Here is a 23,943-nt window from a genome sequence, read left to right as displayed (position 1 = left end):
ACCCCCTGTAGTTGCCTAGGACAATGGTTCTCAGAGTAGCTGGTTTGCAAACTCTTATTATCTGTCCAAGATGAGATTAAGGAGCTTCCCCCAGCCCCTAAAGATCATTTACTTATTTGACAGAGAGAGAGAGAGAGAGAGACAAAGTGAGAGAGGGAACGTAAGCAGGGGGAGTGGAAGAGGGAGAAGGCTTCCTGCAGAGCCGGGAAGGAGCTTTTGCCCAGTATGAACCAACACCCTGCTTTTTTCATCAAGAAAAACTTCCGTGAAAATAATATGAGAAGAGTCAGATGGAGAGGCCATACTCTCAATGAACACTCTATTATTGTGAAGTTTGCTTACAGGAAAAACTTCTAACCAATGTAAGAGACCAACATTTCTGAAAAACCTTGGGCATCTTACTGCGGCTTCGATGGCAATACCTAAGGGTCTAGAAACTGTTAGATGTGTCATAGGTGGAAATTTGCCCTCTGTATAGAAATAGTACCTATGGCACGTCTTCTATTTTGGGGCAAATGTGCAACATATTTAGAAGTCTAGTTCTTCTTTCTTTTTCCTTTTTTGATGGAGGGTTAAATCTACTTTTTTTTTTCCCCTGAAGAGAAGAAAATGAGGGATTGGAGGCTAAGGTAGAGGATGAAGACATGATACACTGTAAATCACATCCCAATTTGACTGGCAACTACTAATGAGAATTAGTGAAAAATTAAGACTTGGATGATTCTTATCGGACCAACACTTGTCTACCAGTTGTTTGGCTAACACTATAAATTTTCCCAAAGTACTTCGTTTTTTTATCTGATTCACAAAACAACTCTGTCAGATTGGTAAGTACCTTCTTTTGACAGATAAGCATAGATGTTCAGAGATGGAGGCACTTGCCCAAGATTACATGGCCAGTAAGAGGCAGAGGAAGGCTGAGAACCTTTTGACTGTTACTTGATGTGCCTCCCATTATATTGTGCCCTTTTAACCAGCGTGACTGGAATCTGACTGGAGGTATTCATGAAATAAAGTCTAACAGCACAAAATCCACGGTGGATCCTGCAACACCCAAAGATAAAGTATTAAGGAATTAACAATGAAACTGGTCTTCAGATGATGCAGATACTTAGTTCAGTTGATTCGATCATAAATTAACTCCAAGATGGAATAGCCAAAGAAGGTCAAGACCAAATATTCTCTATGATTACACTGTGGCAGGCACAAGAAAAGTGGGTGAGACAGATTAATTGCCCAGTGAATGTATCTGCTAACCGCTTCTGATTTGGGGAAAAAATTTCATTTGGGGAAAAAAATTTAAGTATTATAAAAACAAAACAAAAAAATCCCCAAATTAAAAAAAAACTTACAAATTAATCCCATCTCTGTACCTCAAGAGGAGACTGTAAAAGATCACTTCTAAGAAAAGTTTTGTATCTTTTGACATTTAATTTGAAATCATTTATCTTCAGGTCAGCAACAATTAGGTGCTACTATCAGCCATTCATCATGAATTAACAGAAGAATATATTTCCCCCAGAGGACAGAAAGCAGTGCTTTGCACGGAGCAAGTCAAGGAAAACCAATACAGTTGAGAGTAGATCTGTTAAAAATAAATGTCCTTTACTTGTCCCCTAACGACGGACCTAAGACATTAGTCCCCCCTTATCCGTGGGGGACACATTACAAGACCCACAGTGAATGCCTGAAATCATGAATAGTACCTATACTATAAATACTGTGTTTTTCCTATACACACATACGATGAAGTTTAGTTTATAAATTAGGGACAGTAAGAGATTAACAACAATAATAACCAAATAAAACAATTATAACAATCTATTGTAATAAAAATTATGTGAATATGGTCTGTTTACCAAAATATCTTATTGTATTGCACTCACCTTCCTCTGGCGAAAATACCTATGTGATAAAATGAAGTGAGGAGAAAGCCGAGAGCACTCTAATCCGGCGGGAAGCTACTACCGACCTTCGACGCTACCAGAAGCTACTACTGACCTTTGACGGTACGTCAGGGGAGGAGAAACCATCTACTTCCGGGACCACGATTGCGGGCGAAACCTTGGCTAAAGCGGCACTACCAGCTTCCCCAACTTTCTGAACCTCCACATTATTCCACTTTGCTTTCATAAAAACGAAAATCCCCTTCCTAATGTAAGGGAAAGCAGGTGCTAATGTAAGTCTTTCCTCAACGTGAATTGGTATTACACAAACTTTCGGAAAGCGGAGAATACGCTTTACTTTCTGCTACTTCGGCTTATGAAAGATTTTATAGGACTGCTTTACTTTCAGATAGTGGGGGGAACCTGTTCCTTAGTGGGATTAGTGTTGTGGTCCCTGTATCAGAAGTGACACTGGGCTAATAAACAGCCAAACTAATAAATAGGCTCGGGTATTTAGTACTGTGTTGTCAGAGAAAAGGGACCATCTAAGAACACGGTGTTTCCATGGGAATAAACATATTAATTAGCATATACGGCTCATGAGTTTGGCGAACTGTGGTTGGTACGTTCAACTGAAGTTAAAAACAGTAATACACATTTAAAAAAAAACCAACAGAACAAAAAAAAATGTAATACAGTCACTTTTTGTTTTTTATTTTTTAAAATATTTATTTGAAAAAAGGAGAGAGAGGAGGGGGAGAGAGAGAGAGAGTGTGTGTGTGTGTGTGTGTGTGTGTGTGCGTGCGCGCATGCATGAGTAGCAGGAGGGGTAGAGGGAGATGGAGAAGTAGAGAAGCAGACTCCCCGGTGAGCGGGGAGCCCAAGTGTGACTCAACCTCAGGACGCTAAGATCAAGACCTGAGCCGGAATCAGGAGTCCACTGCTCAACCAACTGTGCCACCCAGGGAGGGGCCCTGAGTCTGTTTTTGATCACCTGGGTTTGGATCTAAGCTAATTACATTACTCCATTAACTCTGCTTAAGGGCACCAATATGGAATTAACTTGAAATGCACATTTTAGAAAGAAACCTGTATCTGTCACTAACTGAGCAGGTAAATTTCAAGGAGTTAACTTTGGAGAAACTATACAAAATCCCTAGAAGAGAAGGTAATATGGGATGGAAGAGAAAGAACAACTATAAGAACTTAATATAACTTAAATGTAACTGGATCCATATGCAGCATCATTACTTGAAGGTCGTGGGAACAGAATTTAGAAGTAAGAAATTATCATTTTAATAGAATGAGTTAGCCTCAAGTGGAGGTTTGAGTGTAAAGTCAAGTCAGAATTTTTTAGATGGAAAGGTGCTTTGATCCTCTCCTATGTGGTAATGTTGAATGAACTTTTATTATGTATGATTTCTGAATTTTTATTATATATGATTTCTGAAAGTGGGTAGTTTACTACCTTACAAACTGATGGCCTTATGTCTTTGTTTCCAATAAATAGCTTAGTGAAATAAAACTATAATGCTTTCCTCAGGGTTTTGATCATTTCATTCGTATCTCTTTCCATTCACGAGCTATGGCAGAACACTATCAAAACCACTATTTAATAATTAAAAGTTTCAGATGAAGGAAATAAATCGCCCAAAAGAAAGTGAGAGAAAACACTGTTGTTACTACTGCCCCAAGCAATTTTGATTTTTCTGAATAAGAGATACAATTTTATTTCACTTCTTTGTGTGGACAAGTCCACTTTCCTCTAGAATCCCTTTTTCAGGCACTGACCCAATCAATGTATTGGGTCACTGGGCTGTAGAATCCAATGAGAACAGTGGCTAAATTAAACCACTTTTATTTAATGTATAAAATGACTCTGACATTCTTTTATATTTTGAAAGGTTTTTTTTTTTTTTTAAATCACATCAGGGTATGGGAGAAAGGTCTGCTTTTTAGCAGACACAAGGGAAAGATCAGTTATTATTTTTGCTGAAAGCAGATTATGGTCATATCCTAAAATTATATATTATGGTGACTTGACATTGAGTTGGACATTCTTAATATACAACCTTACAGAATGACATGTAAATGATATACTAAAAGTAAAAAGTTTGATATGTTGGAATTTAAAATACAAAGATAAATGAGAGACCATGTCAGTTGGGCAAACAAGAACTGAGTTAATATAATAATCTCTCCCTTTCAAGATGTGTGTCATGAAAATAACAGTGACAACAGTGATTTAAAATACATTTCTGAATTGAAGTACAGAAGTAGATGTGCTTGGCGGCGTGTTCATTTTATTGGCAACTTGTAAGGGTTGTCGCCGGAAGACTGTTCCCACAGTGGTCGTAAAGCTGTGAAGTTGTCTGATTCTAGACGCTGCTTCACGGTTTCTCTGGTCCCCTAGTTGTAATGTGTTGGATACTGCACAAATCCATCATGGAACACAATTTCCTTTCTAAGGCACACTAATTTGGGGGAAATTCTTGCTATTTAAGACCTGCCAAACAATCTACAAATGGAAAGGAGTCTGGAGACTGTGAACACTATTGGCAACTTATGAAGTATTAGGTAATAGAGAAGCAATGATGGGAAGCACGTGATGCTGACTCTTGCATTTTGTTCAATCTGATTCTGCATATATATTAATAATGATGCACCCTATGGATGTAATTTCATGTTTATAACACTTTGGTCATTGGCAGCATTGTGCACCTGTGTTTTCCCTGCCTTCCCATCTGCTGCCTACAGTCATTCAGATTCAGGTGACGGAAATGTTTTAGATAAAAGTTAATTAGCCTGCACTCTGCAGATCAAATCTCTATAGTTCAGCATTAAATTGCAATCTTCTGGGCAACTGCTGAAAGTAGCGGGTGTCCAGCCTTCCTAAGATTAAAAGTGTAAGATTCATTTTTCTAGAAAAAGAAATCGTTGGTACTCTCGCGATATTTTATGCATAGATTCTATCAAACTTTTCACTTGTATTTGGCCTTACTCATTTTAGCTTTTATCTATGTATATATATCAAAAGTGGAAGAAAAGAGATTAGATTTTTTTTTTCCTGCTAAAGGGATAGCGAAATGATATGTAGAGATAGAAATTCTCCAGTGTCTGGACTCTTATTAGTACACTGACCAAAACTTTCCTTAGTTCCTCAATCTTTACCATGGGGCCAACACAGATTACCTATTTGTTTCATAAATATTTGTGCAAGGCTTAATGAAGCCTGATATTTTGATTTAAAAAATGCACAAAATGCATTAAACTCCCATTGTTGAGAGGATCCCGCCCTCTCTTTAAACATGTACATTATTGTCAATAGTAAGTTCACAAATAGCTTATTTTATTGAAAATACATTCAATTTTTTAACCTATATAAACAAAAGCATTGGATTCTCTTCTGTTTTTAGTCCTAAATCATTGAGACAGAAATGGGCTGAACACAGCTACTGCATACAGCCAGTCTCTGAGCCCACATCACACAGATAGTAGGTAGGGACCAAAAAAACCCAACCCCAAATGAGTCCTCCCATCGATTTTTTCCGCTACCAGATATTAATTCTAATGCATGTCAATGCCCAAGGGTAATTAACCGCCCTTCTTTACCTATGGCTTCCGTACTATTGCAGATTTCCTGTTTACTCATAGGAATTCAGAGGGATTTTTTTTCTCCGTACACCACCGCCCAAGCCTCAGGCACACCTTCTAAAGAAGTCAGAGCAGATGCAGCTCTTCTTGCCTGATGCTCACTTCCTCTCGGGAGTTAAAGACTCTAGCTTCGTCAGGAATCTCACATCCCCATCCCCCGAGCTCATCTTTAGAAAATCGATTGCTCTCCACGCTCCTGAACTTTGACTTCTACTTCCCTCCAGCATCCACTAGGTTTTCCCAGCTCTTCAAAATATGAGGCGTTTTTTTTCCCGCTTATTTCCCCCCACTTCCTTTCTTTATCTGCTACCCCTACCTCTTATTTCTGTCCGCACTTACACTGTCTTATTTAACTTTTACTGAGGCTCTTCAAACAACCATCCATGGACATGGTTCGATCCTTAAACAGTAATCAAAGTTGTAAAGCCCCAAGTCCCTCCAGACTTCAGCCTTCCTCTTTCTCCCCTCCTCCCCTCCATAAAGGTCCCGGCCCCCAAGCGGCGCCCCACTCTTCTCACCTGACTCTCCCGCGGAAACTCGTGGCGCACGATGCTGATCACCGGAATGTGGAGGACGGAGCTGACCAAGTCGAGCTCCATCATCTCACCCTGGCTCTGGGGGAAGGCGAGCAGCGCCGACACCCCTTGCACCACCACGGTGTGGCACACGCTCTGCAGAAAGGAGAAAGGGTCACTGCTCCACGGCGAGCTTGGGGAGGAGAAAGGCAGGAGCGGCAGATCGCCCAGGCCCGCCTCGATGGCCATCACGACTTCCAAAGACAGGTTGTAGGGCAGCAGACCTTCCACGCGGTTCAGGTTGTCCACGGCGAAGAGGAGGGCGTCCCGAGGCCACAGGGTCTCGGCCCCGGCGCCCTCCCCGGGCTTCCGGGCGCGCGGCGGGCCCCGGCCATGCAGGGCGCTCCCCAACCAACGTGCGCCCGGCGAGGGCGCCGGGGGTCGCCAAGTCCCTGGCTCGGGCTCATCCCTCTTGGCGCCCGCCCGGCTGCCGTCCGGAGCGCGGCTGGCGACGCGGGGGGCCGTGGTCCAGGGCTGCAAGTGCACTGCGCCCACCCTCACCGCGTGCCCGATGCGCTTGAGGATCTGGCAGGGCTGCGGGTGCGAGGAGGAGCCGGGCACCCCGGCCAGCACCAGAGCGCAGGGCGGCGGCAGCAGCAGACAGACCCTGCTCAGCAGCCACCACAAACTCAGTCTCCTCATTACTGAGACCCGCAGGGAGAAAGCGCGCCCCCTCCTGCGCCCGGCTCGCCCCCCCTCCAGCCGCTGCCTAAGGTCTCCGCCCCCAGGTCCCGCGGGCAGCTCACTCTACGCTGCGGAGCGCTCCCAGGAGCCGAAGCGGTCTCCGGGACATCCAAGTTGGAGCCTAGCGCACCCGGGTCCCTCCGCCTCGCATCCTCCGCCCGCCCGGTCCCTGCGCGGAGGCGTGCAGGCGGGCGGGCCGGCGCCGGTCACCCGCGGCTTGGGCGCCGGTTCCCTGCTCTCCCCATCTGCAGGGCGGCTGGGGCACTGCGTCCGGTCCCGCGGCTGGGCTGGAAAGCCGCCGGAGTTCCTAGGGGGGCAACGCGACCCAGGAGGCAACGCGCTCACTTGGATTCTTTTCTTTTCCTTTTCTGCCCAGGCGAGACCCACTTCTTTCCTTGGGGTCGCGCAGGAGGCAGCGTTCACGCCCAGAGTGCGAAAAAGAAGCCAAATCCTCCTTGCTCCACCGTCCGCCACCCTCTGGCGGGCCCCCCCGGCACTGGCTTCATCTTTCTTCCTGTCTCGCTACTTCCTCTTTTCCTTGCTTCGCTCCTCTTTCCGCCCAGTCGCCGCCGCCGCCTGCTTCCTCGGAGGAGCGACGCGACTGGCCAGCAAAGGGTGGTTCTGCTCGGAGCGCAAAGTTCTCCCCGCCTCAGCCGGCGCCTCCCTGTTGCTGAGCCCTGGCGCCAGCCTGTCGCTTGGCTGCGCTAAACGCCCACTGATGGTGAGATTCCCGGGTGGCGCTTCCCGCGCCCCTGGAAAGTCTGCTCCCCAGAGGCGCCGGGGCTTGGTTTGCGAAATTCCGGGAGACCCGCGAGGGCGAGGGCGAGGGCGAGGGCGAGGACGCTGAGCCGCAGAGAATTCCGAATGCGAATGTACCTGAGGAATCTGAAATCCAGTGCTTCGCCGGGCTGGGTTCTAAGAAACTGGGACTTGAACGAGTAACGAGCTTCTCTTCCATGTGGCGCTTTAAAGGTTTTTCTTGCTAAGGGCACCAAAGCCAGAGTCACTTACACATTTAATCTCGGCTTCCTTCTCTCGGGCACGTGGGCCTTTGCGGTTTTTTAAGGATTCCTCATGTCTTTAGATTCTCGGAAGTAGATAAGTGAATTTGAAGCAATTATTTGACCAAGAAATTAAAGAGCTTCAAAATACTTTTGGAGTTTCAAGCATGGTCAACAGCAGTTTCTAGTTTAGACCCAGAGCCCTCCAGATCACTATTTCTAGTAAGTTCTTTCATTTGTATGGTAATGCAGTGAAGTCAGTGGTTTAGGATTTGGTCTCTTCCTCCAGGACCTGAATCTGAAATTAGAAGCCAAAGAGAGGGTTAAGGGCAGGCCTGTGGTTTCCACGCGTGCAATAGATTTATTTTATGCCTTGGTATCCTTTAGAAGGAGATTGGAGACACATCCTTGGGGTAAGCAAGACTGGGGACCTGCTGTTCTGAATTTCAGTACCACTTCAAGAGAACCGTGACCTTGGCGATTTATTTCACCTGACCTTGCCCTGCTGTTTGGAGCAGCTAAATTGTTATGCAAATACAGCTAGCTTTTAACTCTGGAGGGCTGTTTTGATTCATGAGCTAAAGTTTCCATCATGCTTTAAATCTTTGGGATGAAGAAGCTCTCGCTAAATAAAATTCCCAAGAAGGTTGCAAAGTGAATGCTGTTTTCCTCAAAACAGACCTTTAAAGGCATCTGAGAACAAAACTTTTCTGACAACCAGAATAGCTGCTGCAAGTCTGGGGTGCCAGAAAAGGAGTGAAAATCATAATAAAGGATGAACCGCAAGGGAAGGGGTCCCTCCTGAGACCCTAGAGAGCACACCAAGCATGGATGCTGGAAATTCTTGCAGGCTTCAGAGGATTCCACTGATTGGGGACTGAATAAGAAAAGTATAGAATTTCGTGGTCCTTGCATTGCAGGAAAACTGGGAATCTGTTAATTGTATAATAAGAAGATATGCCTCTGTGTGTGTGTGTGTGTGTGTGTGTGTGTGTGCATTAAGGAGTGTGACATTCCAGACGATGACAGTGCCCTAGAGTGGTTATCTTAGTACTTGGCATTACATACATGTTCAAATCAGGTTCTCAATAAAATAGATGGTGACAAAGAATAGATGGGTCTGTGGGTTAATTTGATCCTACATTCTTTAGGCCTCTCAAGTCCATGACCACCTTGAGGGACCAGCTGAACTGCCTGTTCACAGGAGGGGATGATTCCCAAGGTTCTAAGGATCGTGCTCCAGCAGCTCATGGTAAAACCATAGCTAACTCTTGCAAATACTGAGTGTTCACAGTGCCGAACAGCCCTTCCTTCCTGTACTTCATCTTTTGTTTCTTTCCTGGGTTTTTTGATGATGATCTACTGTCTCCCTTTCCATTTTCTTTTGCTGATAGGTTCTGTTTATCCATATCACTGTCATCTGAGTGTCTCTGACATGATTCTTTACTCTCCTTTTATCTTATCTCCCTTTCTCTTTTCCCTTCCTTCTTCTCCTCCTTTTCCGTGTTTCAATGGACATAATGTTGAGAGCTCTTTTAGATTCAGTCATCAGTTCAAGAACCATTTATTAAGCTCCTATTCTATGCCAGGCATTGCCGCAGAACTGTCCTGGGGATAGATAAATTCCAGATCAGAGAAGTTGAGAGTTTTTCCCTCCACAAACCACATATTTAATGAGTGAACAAAATGCTGACATTGAGCTTATATTCCAGTGGGAGAGAAAGACAATAAAGCATACAAAGAAGTAAATGTAGGAGATATTAGTTGATGCTAAGAAAAAAAGTAGATCAGCAAAGGGGACGCATTAGGAGAGTAGGTTGTAGATAGTAGATAGCAGAGCCAGGGTAAACTGAGAAAACTTTTCAATAAAGAGTTAAGCAGAGGTGAGAGGGTAATTATATAAACATTCAAGACAAGAATTTCCAAGTAGAGGAAACAGCAAGTGCAAAGGCCCTGAGGCAGGGTGTTTCTGGCATATTTGAGGAATAGTGAGGGGTCCAAGGGTACGTGGGTGGCTCAGTAGGTTAAGTGTCTGCCTTTTGCTCAGGTCATAATCTCAGGGTCCTGGGATTGAGCCTCTTCTAGGGCTCTCTGCTCAGTGGCAAATCTGCTTCTCCCCCACCCTCTCCCTCTGTGACCTCTCTCGCTCTCAATCTCTCTCAAATAAATAAATAAAAATCTTAAAATAAAATAGTGAGGGGTCGAGGGTTGCTGGAGCAAAATGCTCTAGGGTAAGTGCAGTGACAGGTCAAGCCAGAGAAGCAATGAGGAGATGACAGATAATATAAGCCAATGAAGAATTTTGGTTTCTACTCTGAAGGGAATGAGAAGGTATGGGGGCAGGTGTTAGGCAGAAGAGTGACGGGATTTATGTTTTGACAGGACTACTCTAGCTGCTCTATTGATAATAGATGAAAGGTAGGCAAGGGTAGGAGTCAGGAGACCAGATATGAGGCTGTTGGCAATAATCCATGGGAGAGAGGATATTTATGTCAAATCATAAAACCACTTTATCAGATTAGTGTTAATTATTCCCATTCTATAGGCTAGGATATTATATTTGAGAAAAGTTGAGTTATTTGCACAAAGTCACTGCATAGTGAGTGGCAGCATGAATTTGAGATTCTAAGTTCATCCCAGCTGCATTCTTGGTAGCAAGAATCAGCCAAATCTCAAAATTGGCTCACCCAGAGAAGATGAAGCTCTTTTTATTACCAAATTCTAAATGAGAACTACTGATCTAAGAACCCATGTTGGAGAGTCAAATAAACAAAAACAAATCCAAATGCTCACAATTTAAAATGTGCTTTTGTGCACATCTGTGCTTTCTGGTACCAGTAACCAGTAAACTAAAAGCTGAGATATTCTGGAGGTAGCCCAGGAAAGGCTGCCACGAAGGATGCTGTGGGAGTCAGAAACTTGGATTCTATTTTCAGCACCATTTCCCTATGGGTGCAACATTTAACCTCCCGAAGCACAGATTCCTTCTTTGTACTGGGGTTGTGGTGACAGCTCTTGGCAGTTGTCTACACGGCAGTGTGTGGACTCCTGTGAACCCTTTTCAAGTTCCATGGGAGTGGGAGGCTTTCTGTAGGCCTTTTGGTTCAGTCACATATTTATAAAGGCTTGGGAAATTACCTTCTTTCTTCCTTTTTTGCCTGACGGATTTCAAGTTCTACCCATATTTAGCTTTGTTTGTGTAGATGGGCAAGAATATTAAATGCCATGTTCCTATCTCCGGGTCAGCCTTTTATGCGATATTAGCGATGGAGGTGGTTGTTGTTGCTGTTTTTATCAATATTCAGATGAAAAAAGTGCTCACCTCTGCCTAATAATTCCCTAAGCCCAAATTGTGCCCTCTTCCACATCAATTCTTGTCTCTATTGCCAGAGACCCTGTTGTTATGGGAATCCTCCTGGGTAAAAACAAGCAAACAAAACAAAGAAACAAACAAAGAAAAAACAGAAACAGAATCATAAATATAGAGAACAAAGTGGTGGTTGTCACAAGGCAGGAGGTTGGAGGGTCGATGAGTGAAGTAGGTGAAGGGGACGAAGAGGCACAAACTTCCAGTTACAAAATAAATAAGTCACGGAGATGAAAAGTACAGCATAGGGAATATAGTCAATAATACCATAATAACATTGTGTGGTGACAGATGGTAATTACCCTTGTGGTGAACACTGTGTAACATATAGAATTGTGGAATCATCGTGTTGTGCTCCTTAAGCTAATAGAACATTGTATATCAACTATATTTAAATAATAAACATTTTAAAAAATATGTGGAGTTGGTAGAGAAGCGATGGTAGCAGAATTTGAGGATAAAATGAATCACAGAAAAATCAGGTCAATTTTGAGGAGCAGACCCTAAGGGCCAATCTATCTAAAGCCTAATTATCCTTTTTTATTCCCCCAATTTAAAAAAAGCTTATATTCACTTGATACCTTGTAACACTGTTCTGATGGTCTACTTATTAGGCATTAATTTTGTCACTAGTCATTCTCTTCAAAAAATACAAGTAACTTTTGTGATTATGGGATTATTCAGATAAATTATTTAATCCTGATTATTATAAAATGAATATCCTGTTGGGAATTTCTTTTTGATAGGGGGAAGGCATTCATTTTGCCTTATAAGGGAATTTAGGGACGTAAGAAAGGACTAGGTAGGATTTCACCAAAGGAATTTTAGGCAACCCAAGGAACTGGAATAAGGGAAAAGAGCATTGGGAGCTAGGAAAATGGTGCAAAGAAAGGGAAGCAAAAAATGAGATGTCTTATCTATTTCAAATAATGCTCAGTCTTTGCTGTGACACTGGAAAATATAAAGGGAAATGTTTCCTACTTTGCACCATATGATTTACACCCAGGAAACCAAATTCAGGCCAAGACTATTACCTATCAACAAATTAGGAACTACCAATACTTGTTTGCCTTTCAGCTCTGAGAAAGAACACTGTGGTGTCCTCGGTCTAGTTATTGTCAGGGGAGTATGTTATCAGTTGTGACAAGTGCGTGGCCTTTTCAACATCTACCAGGATTATTGGCTGAGTGTTTGGATTTCCTAATTCTTCTCCTAAACCACACACTACAGGAAACTCAGATAGGAGTTGGAAAGGCCAATGTGGCAGTCTCTCTCAGTCTCTCTCTCTCTCGCTCTTTTTTCCCCTTTGGTAATCATCATTCCAATTTAGTGTTTATCCAAATGAGTTTTGGAATAAAACTTGGTCCATGACAGACCACAGCATTTTTAAAGGACTTTTTTTGGTGCCCAGTTTGTAGCACAAATTTTAGAGCTGTAGCCAAAGAATTGGGAACTTTTGCAAAGGCTATTTGCCTTCATGGTTCTCATGCCTTACATCCGGAAAAGCATTTTTTTTTTTTTTAAGAAAAACAATTTTTGTTTCTTTAGAAGGAGGTTCTAAGGAAGGGATTTTTTTTTTTTCATTAGAAGACAAGAAATATGAAATCTTTATCATTCTAGAGCTTATTATCTTGAATGACTTCTACATGTGGGACAGTTTACATGCATGATCTTTTAATTTTATGATTAGATAGACTGTGTTATCCTTATTTTAGAGATGACGAAACTCATGCTTGGTGAGGTTGAGTCATTTGCTAAGAATGGGGAAGCAAAACAGATTTGATCCTCTGAATCCAAAGTCCAAACTCTTTTCATTTCCACTTCTGAGTTTGAATGGAAGCATGATGGTCAAGCCTGACTGGCACTAGGACCACTAATGTACAGGGATAAACATAATCATAAAGTTACTTGATTACCACTGTCAGAGTATGTAAATACCAACTCTAGACCTTTTAATACAGTTTTTAAAAGATTTTATTTACTTGACACAGACACAACAAGAGAGAGAACATAGGTAGGGGAAGGGGAGAGGAAGTAGCAGGCTTCCTGCCAAGCAGGGAACCCAATGTGGGGCTCAATCCCAGAACCCTGGGATCATGACCCAAGCCCAAGGCAGAAGCTCAATGACTGAGCCACCAGGTACCCGAAGACTTCTATCTTGATCAAAATATTGAAGAGTTTGGGTGATATAAGCTAGATCACTCAAAGATGGGTTTGGATATATATGTCATATTTTCATGTGTGAACTTCTGCTGAGCAGAGTTTTCCTCCATGCTATTTCTAGGTGCTACCATTGATGCAGACAGAAAAAAAAATAAATAAACTCATGATTATGCTGAAGGAGAACCTTCTGAGAACTGCACCTCTCTTTGAAATAAGGATTAGTCATCTAGAAATTGTTACCAAAATAGAAATGACCTCTTCCAGAATTTGAAATCCCCTCAAAAATACACTGTCCTTTTTCTTTTGGTATGCCATCACTGGGTTAGAAAAACCATTTGGAAGTGCCTGGGTGGCTCCGTGGGTTAAGCACCTGTCTCTTTATTTCAACTCAAGTCATGATCTCAGGATCATGGGATCGAGCCTTGCATGGGGCACTGTGCTCAATGGGGAGTCTGCTTGAGGATTCTCTCCCTCCTCTACTGCCCCTCCCACCCACTCATGTGCACACATGTGCCTTCTCTCTCTCTCTCAAGTAAATACATAACTCTTTAAAAAAAAAAAAATTCAGTTGGCCCCTACCTCCAACAGTACTATCACTGCAGGGTAGGCTACGGAAAGTAAGCTGATTAAGAGTGAGGCAGAGCAGCAATGATTAGCTTGTGATCACATGGAACTCTACAAAGAACTCAATGGGAAAACATTTCATCCATCAAGAATGCTCGTCTAATGATTAAGATGAGGCAGGTTGAAAACAGTAAGTACTATAGTCCGGAATGGGATGACACCTCTCTGAAGACCTTTATGCTTTCCTGCAGAATTTTTTTCATTCTCTCTCATGTCAGAGAGAGTAGACATATTAATATATTTATCTAGCTTTAAATCAGTAATGAATAGCTGATGCCTGAGGCAGAGAGTCAATAAATAATAGCCCACAGTTCCACAGCTTAAGGCAGGCACAGAACTACACCCCCATTTCTCCTATAGCCATCAAAATGGGGAGACCACATCTACTATGATGACTGCATCTTGTGGAGCTGGTGGTGTTGAGGCTGGTGTTTCTTCTCTGATGTGCTCAGGCAAAAAGACCCCTGTTTAGTTCTGACATTTGATGCTATTAAGGTAAGGGCTGAGCTTTTCTGATAATGAAAACACTTGCAGCCCATTTGTTTCTATTGACCATATCTGTCTTAATCCTCATTCATATTTTTTAACTGGGAGTTAAAGAGTTTCCTCCCATCTTGGTATGGCTCTTTCCTGAAGTTCTTCCTCTGGTTGGCGGCACAGTCATGTTTCTGTGGAGTTTCGAAATGGTCTTCAGCAAAAGCAATCTTCTTTTCCATTGTACTAGCTATTCAATCTTCCTCTTTAAGCCTCCCTACTAGCTCCCTGCTGCTTTCTAAATCAAGCTGTAATTTTCCTGGTTTATCAGCCTCTCCATCATGAGGTTTAAATTTTCTATTATGGATTTTTATTTTTTTTAAACTGGTATCTTCCCTCGTGCCAAAATACATAATCTTCATTCCTGAAGTGAGTGGCTAGGAACCTCTTCCTGGCAGGATCCACAGTTCGTCGTGCGGGCATCTGTGTGTGTGTGGGTGGGGTGGCTAGGGGAGATTCCCTATTGTTTGTTTGCTTCGGCATCCACAGCTTTCAAGTGACTACAATGTCTGTAGGTTACCTGGGCATTATTTCATTCTGATTCTGCTCATACCAGTGAGTCTTCTTTGCTTCCTAGTTGAGGGATATGGCTTAATGAAATGAAACTAGCCAACACAATCTTTGACTATTTTTCACCAGATCAGAAAAATATGGTAGAGTATGAGTATAGCAGAAAAGGCTTTAGTTTTGTATTTGCATATGATATGATGTAAAATGTAATATATGTATAACAAAAATATAATTTAGCAATATGTATAAGTTAAATCCATCTCAATTCTGCATTCCCCTGTAGTAGTACTATGATCTCATGCTAGGGTAGCATGTATTTACCTAGTCTTTGACTTGGGGCTTGACTAAATTACTGCTTTGATCAATGGGATTTTCAGTGGGCATGATGTAAATGAAGGCTTGCAAGGTGCTTGCACAGTTGAGCTTGTTTTCTCTCTCTCTCTCTCTCTCTTTCTTTCTTTCTAGCTTCTTTTCTTGAGTTCCTACCTTTCACCCACTGAAGAACGTTCTTTGAATGGCTGCTGGTTCAAGGACCATGAGAGGTTTGTAAAACAGACCTGGACCCAACTGCAGGTGGTAGCTGAGTCCAACTGACCTCAGCTTTGATCAGCTGAGCCCCAGTAAACTATATTCTGGTGAGTGACAAATAAATCTTGTATTTTATGTTGCTAAGGTTTCCTTGGTATCCATTTTGCAGCAAAGTGATTGAGACACATGTATAAATCTGTGGGAAAAAATTTAATTAGATATATCTTGTTCACTTTTAGGAGAAATATTCCGAAGATAAGGCAGAGATTTACGGGTTAAGAAAAAAACCTCAAATGTCTCCATAGTATATTCTGGGAAACTTTATATTCAGTCTAAGCACTTACATTTACTTCTATGTCCTTGCATAGTGAAGATTCACACTCTTTGCGTGACCCAACACAATAAAGACCTTCAACCATTTTGAAATTGAATATACTCAGCATGTACTTATGAAAAAAACATTCCATGTATTCACACAGTGCCTGGTATAAATGGTATAAAGGTTAAAATGCTCACATCTTGTCACAAAGTCATCTTAAAATAGCAAATAATTTACTTGTGTTTTTCAAATAGCATGAAGAGATCTACATACATACTATGACATAAATAGTAATATTTTAAAATTTTCATCTTTCCCATTCATTTCCTTTCTAGACTGAAAGTGCCTTCACATTTCTTTCATCCTAAATTGTCCCTAAATCTGCCAGCCTATCCTTGTTTGAAGACTTCCTCAGTATTAGCCTGTTTTCTCCCAGTCTTTTCTCAGCCTCTAGCTTTCTTCCTGGTTCTGCATAACAAAACTGGGGGCATCATGTTGCCTGATTTCAAGCTTTACTACAAAGCTGTGATCACCAAGACAGCATGGTACTGGCACAAAAATAGACACATAGAGCAGTGGAACAGAGTGAAGAGCCCAGATATGGACCCTCAACTCTATGGTCAAATAATCTTCGATAAACAGGAAAAAGTATCCAGTGGAATAAAGATAGTCTCTTCAGTAAATGGTGCTTGAAAAATTGGACAGCTATGTGTAGAAGAATGAAACTTGACCATTCTCTTACACCAAACACAAAGATAAACTCAAAATGGATAAAAGACCTCAACATGAGGCAGGAATCTATCAAATCCTAAAGGAGAACATAGGCAGTAACCTCTTCAACATCAGCTACAGCAACTTCTTTCAAGACATGTCTTCAAAGGCAAAGGAAACAAAAGCGAAAATGAACTTTTGGGACTTCATCAAGATCAAAAGCTTCTGCACAGCAAAGTAAACAGTCAACAAAACAGAGGCAACCCACAGAATGGGAGAAGATATTCGCAAATGACACTACAGACCAAGGGCTGATATCCAAGATCTATAAAGAACTCCTCAAACTCAACACACATAAAACAGATAACCAAGTCAAAAAATGGGCAGAAAACATGAACAGACACTTCTCCAAAGAAGACATACAAATGGCTAGCAGACACATGAAAAAATGTTCATCATCATCAGCTATCAGGGAGAGTCAAATCAAAACCACATTAAGATACCACCTTACATGAGTTAGAATGGCCAAAATCAAGAAGACAGTAAACAACAAGTGTTGGAGAGGATGTGGAGAAAGGGGAACCTTCTTACACTGTTAGTGGGAATGCAAGTTGGTACAGCCACTTTGGAAAACAGTGCAGAGATTCCTTACGAAATTAAAAATAGAGCTCCCCTATGACCGTGCAAATGCACTACTGGGTGTTTCCCCCAAAGATACAGATGTAGTGAAAAGAAGGGCCACCTGTACCCCAATGTTCATAGCAGCAACGGCCACAGTCACCAAACTGTGGAAAAAGAACTAAGATGCCCTTCAACAGATGAGTGGATAAAGAAGATATAGTCCATATATACAATGAAATATTATGCCTCCATCAGAAAGGATGAATATCCAACTTTTGTATCAACATGGACAGGACTGGAAGAGATTATGCTGAGTGAAATAAGTCAAGTGGAGAGAGTCAGTTATCATATGGTTTCACTTACTTGTGGAGCATAAGGAATAACATGGAGGACATTGGGAGATGGAGAGGAGAAATGAGTTGGGGGAAATTGGGAGGGAGATAAACCATGAGGAACTATAGACTCTGAAATACAAACTGAAGGTTTTGAAGGGGGGTTGGGGGTAGGGTGAGCCTGGTGGTAGGTATTATGGAGGGCAATGGAGCACTGGGAATGGTGCATAAACAATGAATTTTGGAACACTGAAAAAAAATAAAATTAAATTTACAAAAGAAAAAAACAAAAAAAACAAAAAATAAAAGAACTAGGCTCAATCCAGTTGTCAGGTGACTGAGGGCCTCAAGGCAGAATCTTCCTCAGTTTCCAGAGTTAAATAAAGGCTGGGAATACTCATAATTTAGTAACTATTGACACATCACATGTTATGGCTCTCTGTTAGGGACATGTTAGTGTAGAATGCAGAAACAAATGAAAAGTTCCGTGCTTTGGGATCTCACTAACTTTGGAGAATTTTGTCATTCTAACAAAGCATTAAGAAGATATGATGAAAAAAAAAAGAAGATATGATGAATAAAGCTTGAAATGGAAGATACTTCTGAATTGCAATCGGGTTCTTTGTAAGGATACCAAACATAAAGGAATCAACAGAAGAATGACAGATAAAAGAAAATACAACATATGCCAGAAATCATAATGTGGGGCTAATAGGATAAAATAAAACCTAAATATAAGGGGTATATGTGTGTGTGTATATACACACACACATATATACAAAGACATATAAACATATATTTTGTTTTTGTCATAGTAACCATAGGGGTTTCCAAATTTTATTGTCTTCAACTATATGGCAACTTGGGTTATACAAAATGTCACTTCTGCCTAACTGAAGTTTAATTTAGCTTTCAAATATACATTTCTGAGGGTGAAAAACTTAAATTGGCCAATTTAAGGATAATTGATTATCAATAAGGAAAAATATATCAAAATATAATTCTTGTCCATAGGTGTAAAAGCAGTGGGGGATGCTATTATTAAGTGACTGCTCCTTGGAAGCTTGCATATCAATACTGAGAAAACTCACTCTTTACCTAGTATACTTCAGTGAGATTAAAGAGCCACATGTAATTACATAGGAAAATTAAAATAGCGAGATGGAAGTACTTACACTGTTGATGCTCTGAAAAAGTAGGAATATTTCTATGCTGATTATAAAATTAAGCTATTGACATCTATGGAAGGGTGCACAATTGTTCATCCTTTCTGATAAAATGATCTCCTTCATAGAAATTAATACCAGAAAACAAAGAAGAGAAAAAGAACAAAAGGAAGAAAGAAAGAAAAACCAAGAAGTAGAGGTAGAAAGATATTTTGCAGCACAGCTGAAACATTATGGAAATCTGCAAAACAACAAAAATAATTAACAAACAATGGGGCCATGATTAAGTTTTTTATGGCATGTTAATTCTACATTATTTCATTCAGACAGTAAAAATGATAAATAGGGAACTTTTAGCATTTGGTAAATTACCTATAAATATGAAAAAAAAAGTATGGACTACATACAATTTGATTTCAATTCTGTCTGTAAAGTCTTCATTTACACATTGGAGATGATAAAAAAATATTAGTAGAAAATAATGGTTATCATTTTTTAAAAATTAGCAGCACCTCTTTTACACACTTCAATGTAAAAAAGTGATATGCAAATTAAAGTTATAAGTAATTTAGCAAGTAATTACCCAGTTACCTTTCATATTTGAAACATTTAGGAGCCAGGAAATAAGCAAGTACATTTCTGAGGAGCCAAAAAACAAAACCCAAGAAACATTGCAGTGTCTATGCTCTGAATTTCACACATTTTATTTATAGAGAAACACTTCCAGTTTTTACTTGGAGCATTCTAATGAGCCTGAGTCCCATACCAGTGCAGATTTGAAGAGATAATCAGAAGAGAGGGATCAAACCTCAGGAAATTAATGATAGTAATAAGATCTATACAAAACTTCATACTATTGATAAAATAGTATGCATTATTTCAATTGATTTATACAAAAACTTTCAGACACTATTTTTTCATTTTGTGTCCCTTTTATAGAAGAGGACATTGAGACCTCAGCGGTTAAGTGACCGACCAAGATCACGTAACTTAAACTCAGATGTCCTAAATTCAAATTCTTAAATCTCTTTACCTTCAGTGCATCCTCTGTCTTAAAATAGTGAAAAGTGACATCTGATTGTTTGCCAGCTTGGACTGTCAACATAGTAGGTTCCTGATCAGTCAGACTGAAGTCTGCCTCCTGTTTTATCTCTTTTGTGACCATTCTAAATGCTGGTTTCTTCATTTATAAAATGGGGAAAACACATATAGGGCTTTTGTGATGACGAAATGAAAAGATGCAGGCAAGGAGCTTGGCAGAGTATCTAGTTAGTAGTATGGAAAATTGTAAATGCTTACAGTAAACATGTACTTAAAGTTCGGACACTCTACAGAATAACTGACTAGACAGATTACTCTCTGTTCCTTTAGGATTTGACATTATTTTAAGGTGAAATATCTTCAGTGGTCATATAATTGTACAGATGTTGGTTTCTTTTCTTGTAGAAAATCTTTACAAATTCTGAATCTTCCCCCTTCTCTTAACCTCCATGGCGTTCATTCTAATTGTGGAATACAAAATTAGGAACACTGAGCGTTTTTCATATACAGGTGCCAATTTTCATTCTAGAATATCTTAATGAATAGAATTACGTAGAATTCTACTTGGTGCTCCTTTGTATCATGGATTTTAGAAGACAAGGCCCTGAATAAATGGACATTAAAAGCTTCCATCATGAACCTCATGAACAAAGACTTCTGTGATCTATAGAAATCTGAGTCAAATGATACTCCTTTGAAGTGAGCTTGAAGCATCATGTTATCTTTTCTCATGTTGTCTTTTAGGCTTAGGGATTAGTTAATATTTTTTAAAGTCCTTTCAGCCAGATGAATTGATATATTCTAGATTCTCTTGAGCCCATGAAAGTACTGCTTGGAGAAACATCTTTGGTGCTGATAATTTTACAACAGTCAGACATGCAGACACACACACACACACACACACACACACACACACCACATAGCATTGACATTTATAGTCTTAAATGCATTGTTTGCATTTCTTTCATGTCTTTGTTTTAATAAGTGAACTTTGAACCAAGGAAAATAGGTTCGATTGTACAAGGAGATTTTGAGATCCACCCTTCCTGCAATTATATATATATACATATATATATATGTATATATATATGTATATATATGTGTGTATATATATGTATATATATGTGTATATATGTATATATATGTATATGTAAATATACATATATATATATGAACTTAACTCTTTTGTACCTCCCCCAAATTGTTCATGATACCAAATAAATGTGCAATAATAGGAGGCAGACTTTCCTACTTCCAGCAGATTAGGTACTAGCTGTATTAACCATATTTTACTTGCTATTTAGCAATCAGAAGAATCAGAAGAATAGATGTATCACATGTATGGGGTATGCATGGTAGGGGCCACTAGAGGTTTCAGCTTTGGCCCTCCCTCCCGCCCTCTTCCTCTGGTCTGAAAGAGTATAAAAGGGATTCATAGAGAAAAAAAAAGTAGAAAACATTGAAACAAAAGTCTTCACCTATAAACAGACAAGACAAAGAAGCACCTGATAGAAGCTGCTGGGAGCAGGACCTCTTTAAATCTCTTTAAAATGCCAATCCTTATATACATATGAGTTTACAATTATGGCCAAATAGACTCAGCCACAGCTGGGAACAAATCTTAGGTTGAAATGTTGTAATACGTATTTCTTTGTGTTAAAGTGACTTAAGTGTTGGGATGTGATGAGAAGTGTTGCTGGTGGTTTTGGAAAATTCATAAAGAGAAAGTTAAGCCAAGTGGTGTATAGCGTGGAAAGAAAGGGTCAGTCATCAAGCCTAAGATCCAATATCTGAGTAGAAAAGAAGGTGCAAATTTTGATAGAGTAAACTTTCTGAATTCCTGAGTTATCACAATGGCACATAGCAAGTACTCAATATTAGCTATTATCACTGACAAAACACAAACTATATATACCATAAAAACCACCACCACCACCTCCACAAGTATGAAAAATACAGGGCTTCAGTATATAGGTAAACTGTATTACTTAACTCCAAAGTCTTTGAAAGCCTTTTTACATTTCAATAGAGTGTAACGGAAGGCATAGATCAATTTATTCTCCCTCTTAACTGGATTTAACCACCACTAAACCTGTACATTCAGATTGCATTAGTTATTTCCTTTTAATTGAAGCATTGCACATAATAAATTAGACTTCACATTATGCACTTGTCTTTTATTTTACTTGTTACAACAAAATTTGCTAAAGCATTTGCTGGAAATAAAGTTGAAGATTTTCTCTTCTATCCTAGTTGTATTAACATAAAATTATCGGTGAGCAACTCTTTTAGAAATAATTTATAGAAAAATCTTGTTTCCTTTTAAGAACCATCATATTCCCTCCTTTCTAGAAATAAGAAAGATAATTGGTCCTAATTACCCCTTTCACTGTCTTTACCAGAAAGTTCAGTACCAACTTGGAGATTCGGGTAAAACAAGTATAATGACATTTTTTTGTTTGTTTTTGCTTTTTTTTATTTTAATTTTTTGATTTTGTGTTTTACATGCATTTATATCCCACTATTGCATTTCTTGGTTTTTGTTTGCCAGTTGTCTCAAATTCTTTGTGTGAAATAATAGATCAAAATCCAACCATCCAATCAATCCCACCATGTTCTGTGTATTCTGTTTGAATTAAGAGAGAAGTGTGCAAATGACACATAATGCATTTATCTAAATTTATTAAATTTGATAAGGGGAATACTCAGCCCAACTGCAAACAAAGAACTTCTAGATGTCAGGCTCTTATAAATGAAAGGACTTCAGCAGTCACCTACTTAATAGCTTTCATCTCAGTTTTTGCATTCTTCTTGACATCACATTTTCTAAAGATTTTTTTTGGTGTTTTAATTTTTATTTGCTTATTTTTAGTAAGTTTTCATTTTAAGCCCAGTGTAGTTAACATACACTGATATATTAGTTTCAGGTGTACAATATAGTAATTCAACAATTTCATACATCACCCAGTGCTCATCACGACAAATATACTCCTTAATCCCCATCACCTATTTCCCCCAACCTTCCACCCACCTCCCCTCTGGTAAGCAGCAGTTTGTTTTCTACAGGTAAGAGTTGTTTCTTGGTTTGCTTCTGAAGATTTTTTTAAAGCTTAGTGTATAATTCTTCCACATTAAAATCTTGTGATTAACATGCATTTTTAAAAAACACACTCATTTAAATTAAGGTAGGAATGCTCAATGATGATAATGTACATTGCAGCACATCAAATAATTTTAACTAAAAGAAAACATATTTTGATCTCTTTTATTTTCCTTATAATTTATATATTCATAAATATCCTAAGGTTCATTCAAGCCACTTGTTCTGAATTACTTCTCTGCATCTGAATGCTGGGAGGTAAGAGTTATGTGCTATTTAAAAACAACATCTAATCTGTGTCTTTGTAAACTTTTCTAGGATCCGGAAAAAAAAAAAAAGCTAAAGCAATTTATTTCGTCATTATTCAAATTGGGGCTTGAGCTTAAAATGTAGTATATTTAAAAACTTAGAAACTGGGTAAACAGTTAATCCCCAACACAGGGGCCTCTTTACCCTTAGCTGTAAAATAATAAAAGCTGAAAAGAATACAGTCAGTTAACTACATCCCACCTCCCTGACACCTTGTCAATTTGCACATAATATGGAAAGATGGTTTAGTAGCTCTGGAAAAACTAACTGAGGAAACTGGGAACATCTGAATCATAAAAGGAGCTGCCAGTGAAAATAAAACCGCCAGTTATGGCCGCTTCTGTGGAGGAATGGGCAGTCATCACAGCTGGGGCTGCTGGACTGTGTTGACAGAAGAGGTTTCTCTAAGTTGCCGAGGTAGAATTCTGAACTTTAGGGGCACCTGGGTGGCTCAGTGGATTAAGCCTCTGCCTTCAGCTCAGGTAATGATCTCAGGGTCCTGGGATGGAGCCCCACATTGGGCTCTCTGCTCAGCGGGGAGCCTGCTTCCCTCTCTCTCTCTCTGCCTGCCTCTCTGCCTACTTGTGATCTCTGTCTGTCAAATAAATAAATAAAATCTTTAAAAAAAAGAAAAAAAGAATTCTGAACTTTGGATCGTCTACTTTCCAGATTCAATGAGCCTCTTCACAGGCACTGTTTTGTGGAATCACTTCCTTCTAAGAGACGCTGAGTCACGTGTAGATGGTTGTGACCCTTCCTTTCTCTGACAAGGAAAGGGTAAAAAGCTTTAGTTATTTATTTTGGGTAAACTTCAAGTA

At 40.0% G+C, this 23,943-nt stretch overlaps 1 protein-coding gene across 2 annotated transcripts in view; it reads right to left on the bottom strand.

Moving 5' to 3' along the window:
- GRIN3A (glutamate ionotropic receptor NMDA type subunit 3A) overlaps window positions 1-7,437 on the bottom strand; it is a 155,994-nt gene extending 148,557 nt beyond the window's left edge. The window contains exon 1 of one of the 2 annotated variants that reach the window (XM_032308178.1): window positions 6,059-7,437. In XM_032308178.1, coding sequence (XP_032164069.1) covers window positions 6,059-6,757 — 699 coding nt within the window. In that variant the 5' untranslated portion in view covers window positions 6,758-7,437. The remainder of the gene's footprint in view (window positions 1-6,058) is intronic. The other variant, XM_032308177.1, reaches the window with a different exon arrangement.
- Window positions 7,438-23,943: the final 16,506 nt, after the last annotated feature.

Source organism: Mustela erminea, chromosome 12, assembly GCF_009829155.1.
Source record: "Mustela erminea isolate mMusErm1 chromosome 12, mMusErm1.Pri, whole genome shotgun sequence".
NCBI lineage: Eukaryota > Metazoa > Chordata > Mammalia > Carnivora > Mustelidae > Mustela > Mustela erminea.
This window is presented reverse-complemented; position numbering and strand designations above follow the sequence as displayed.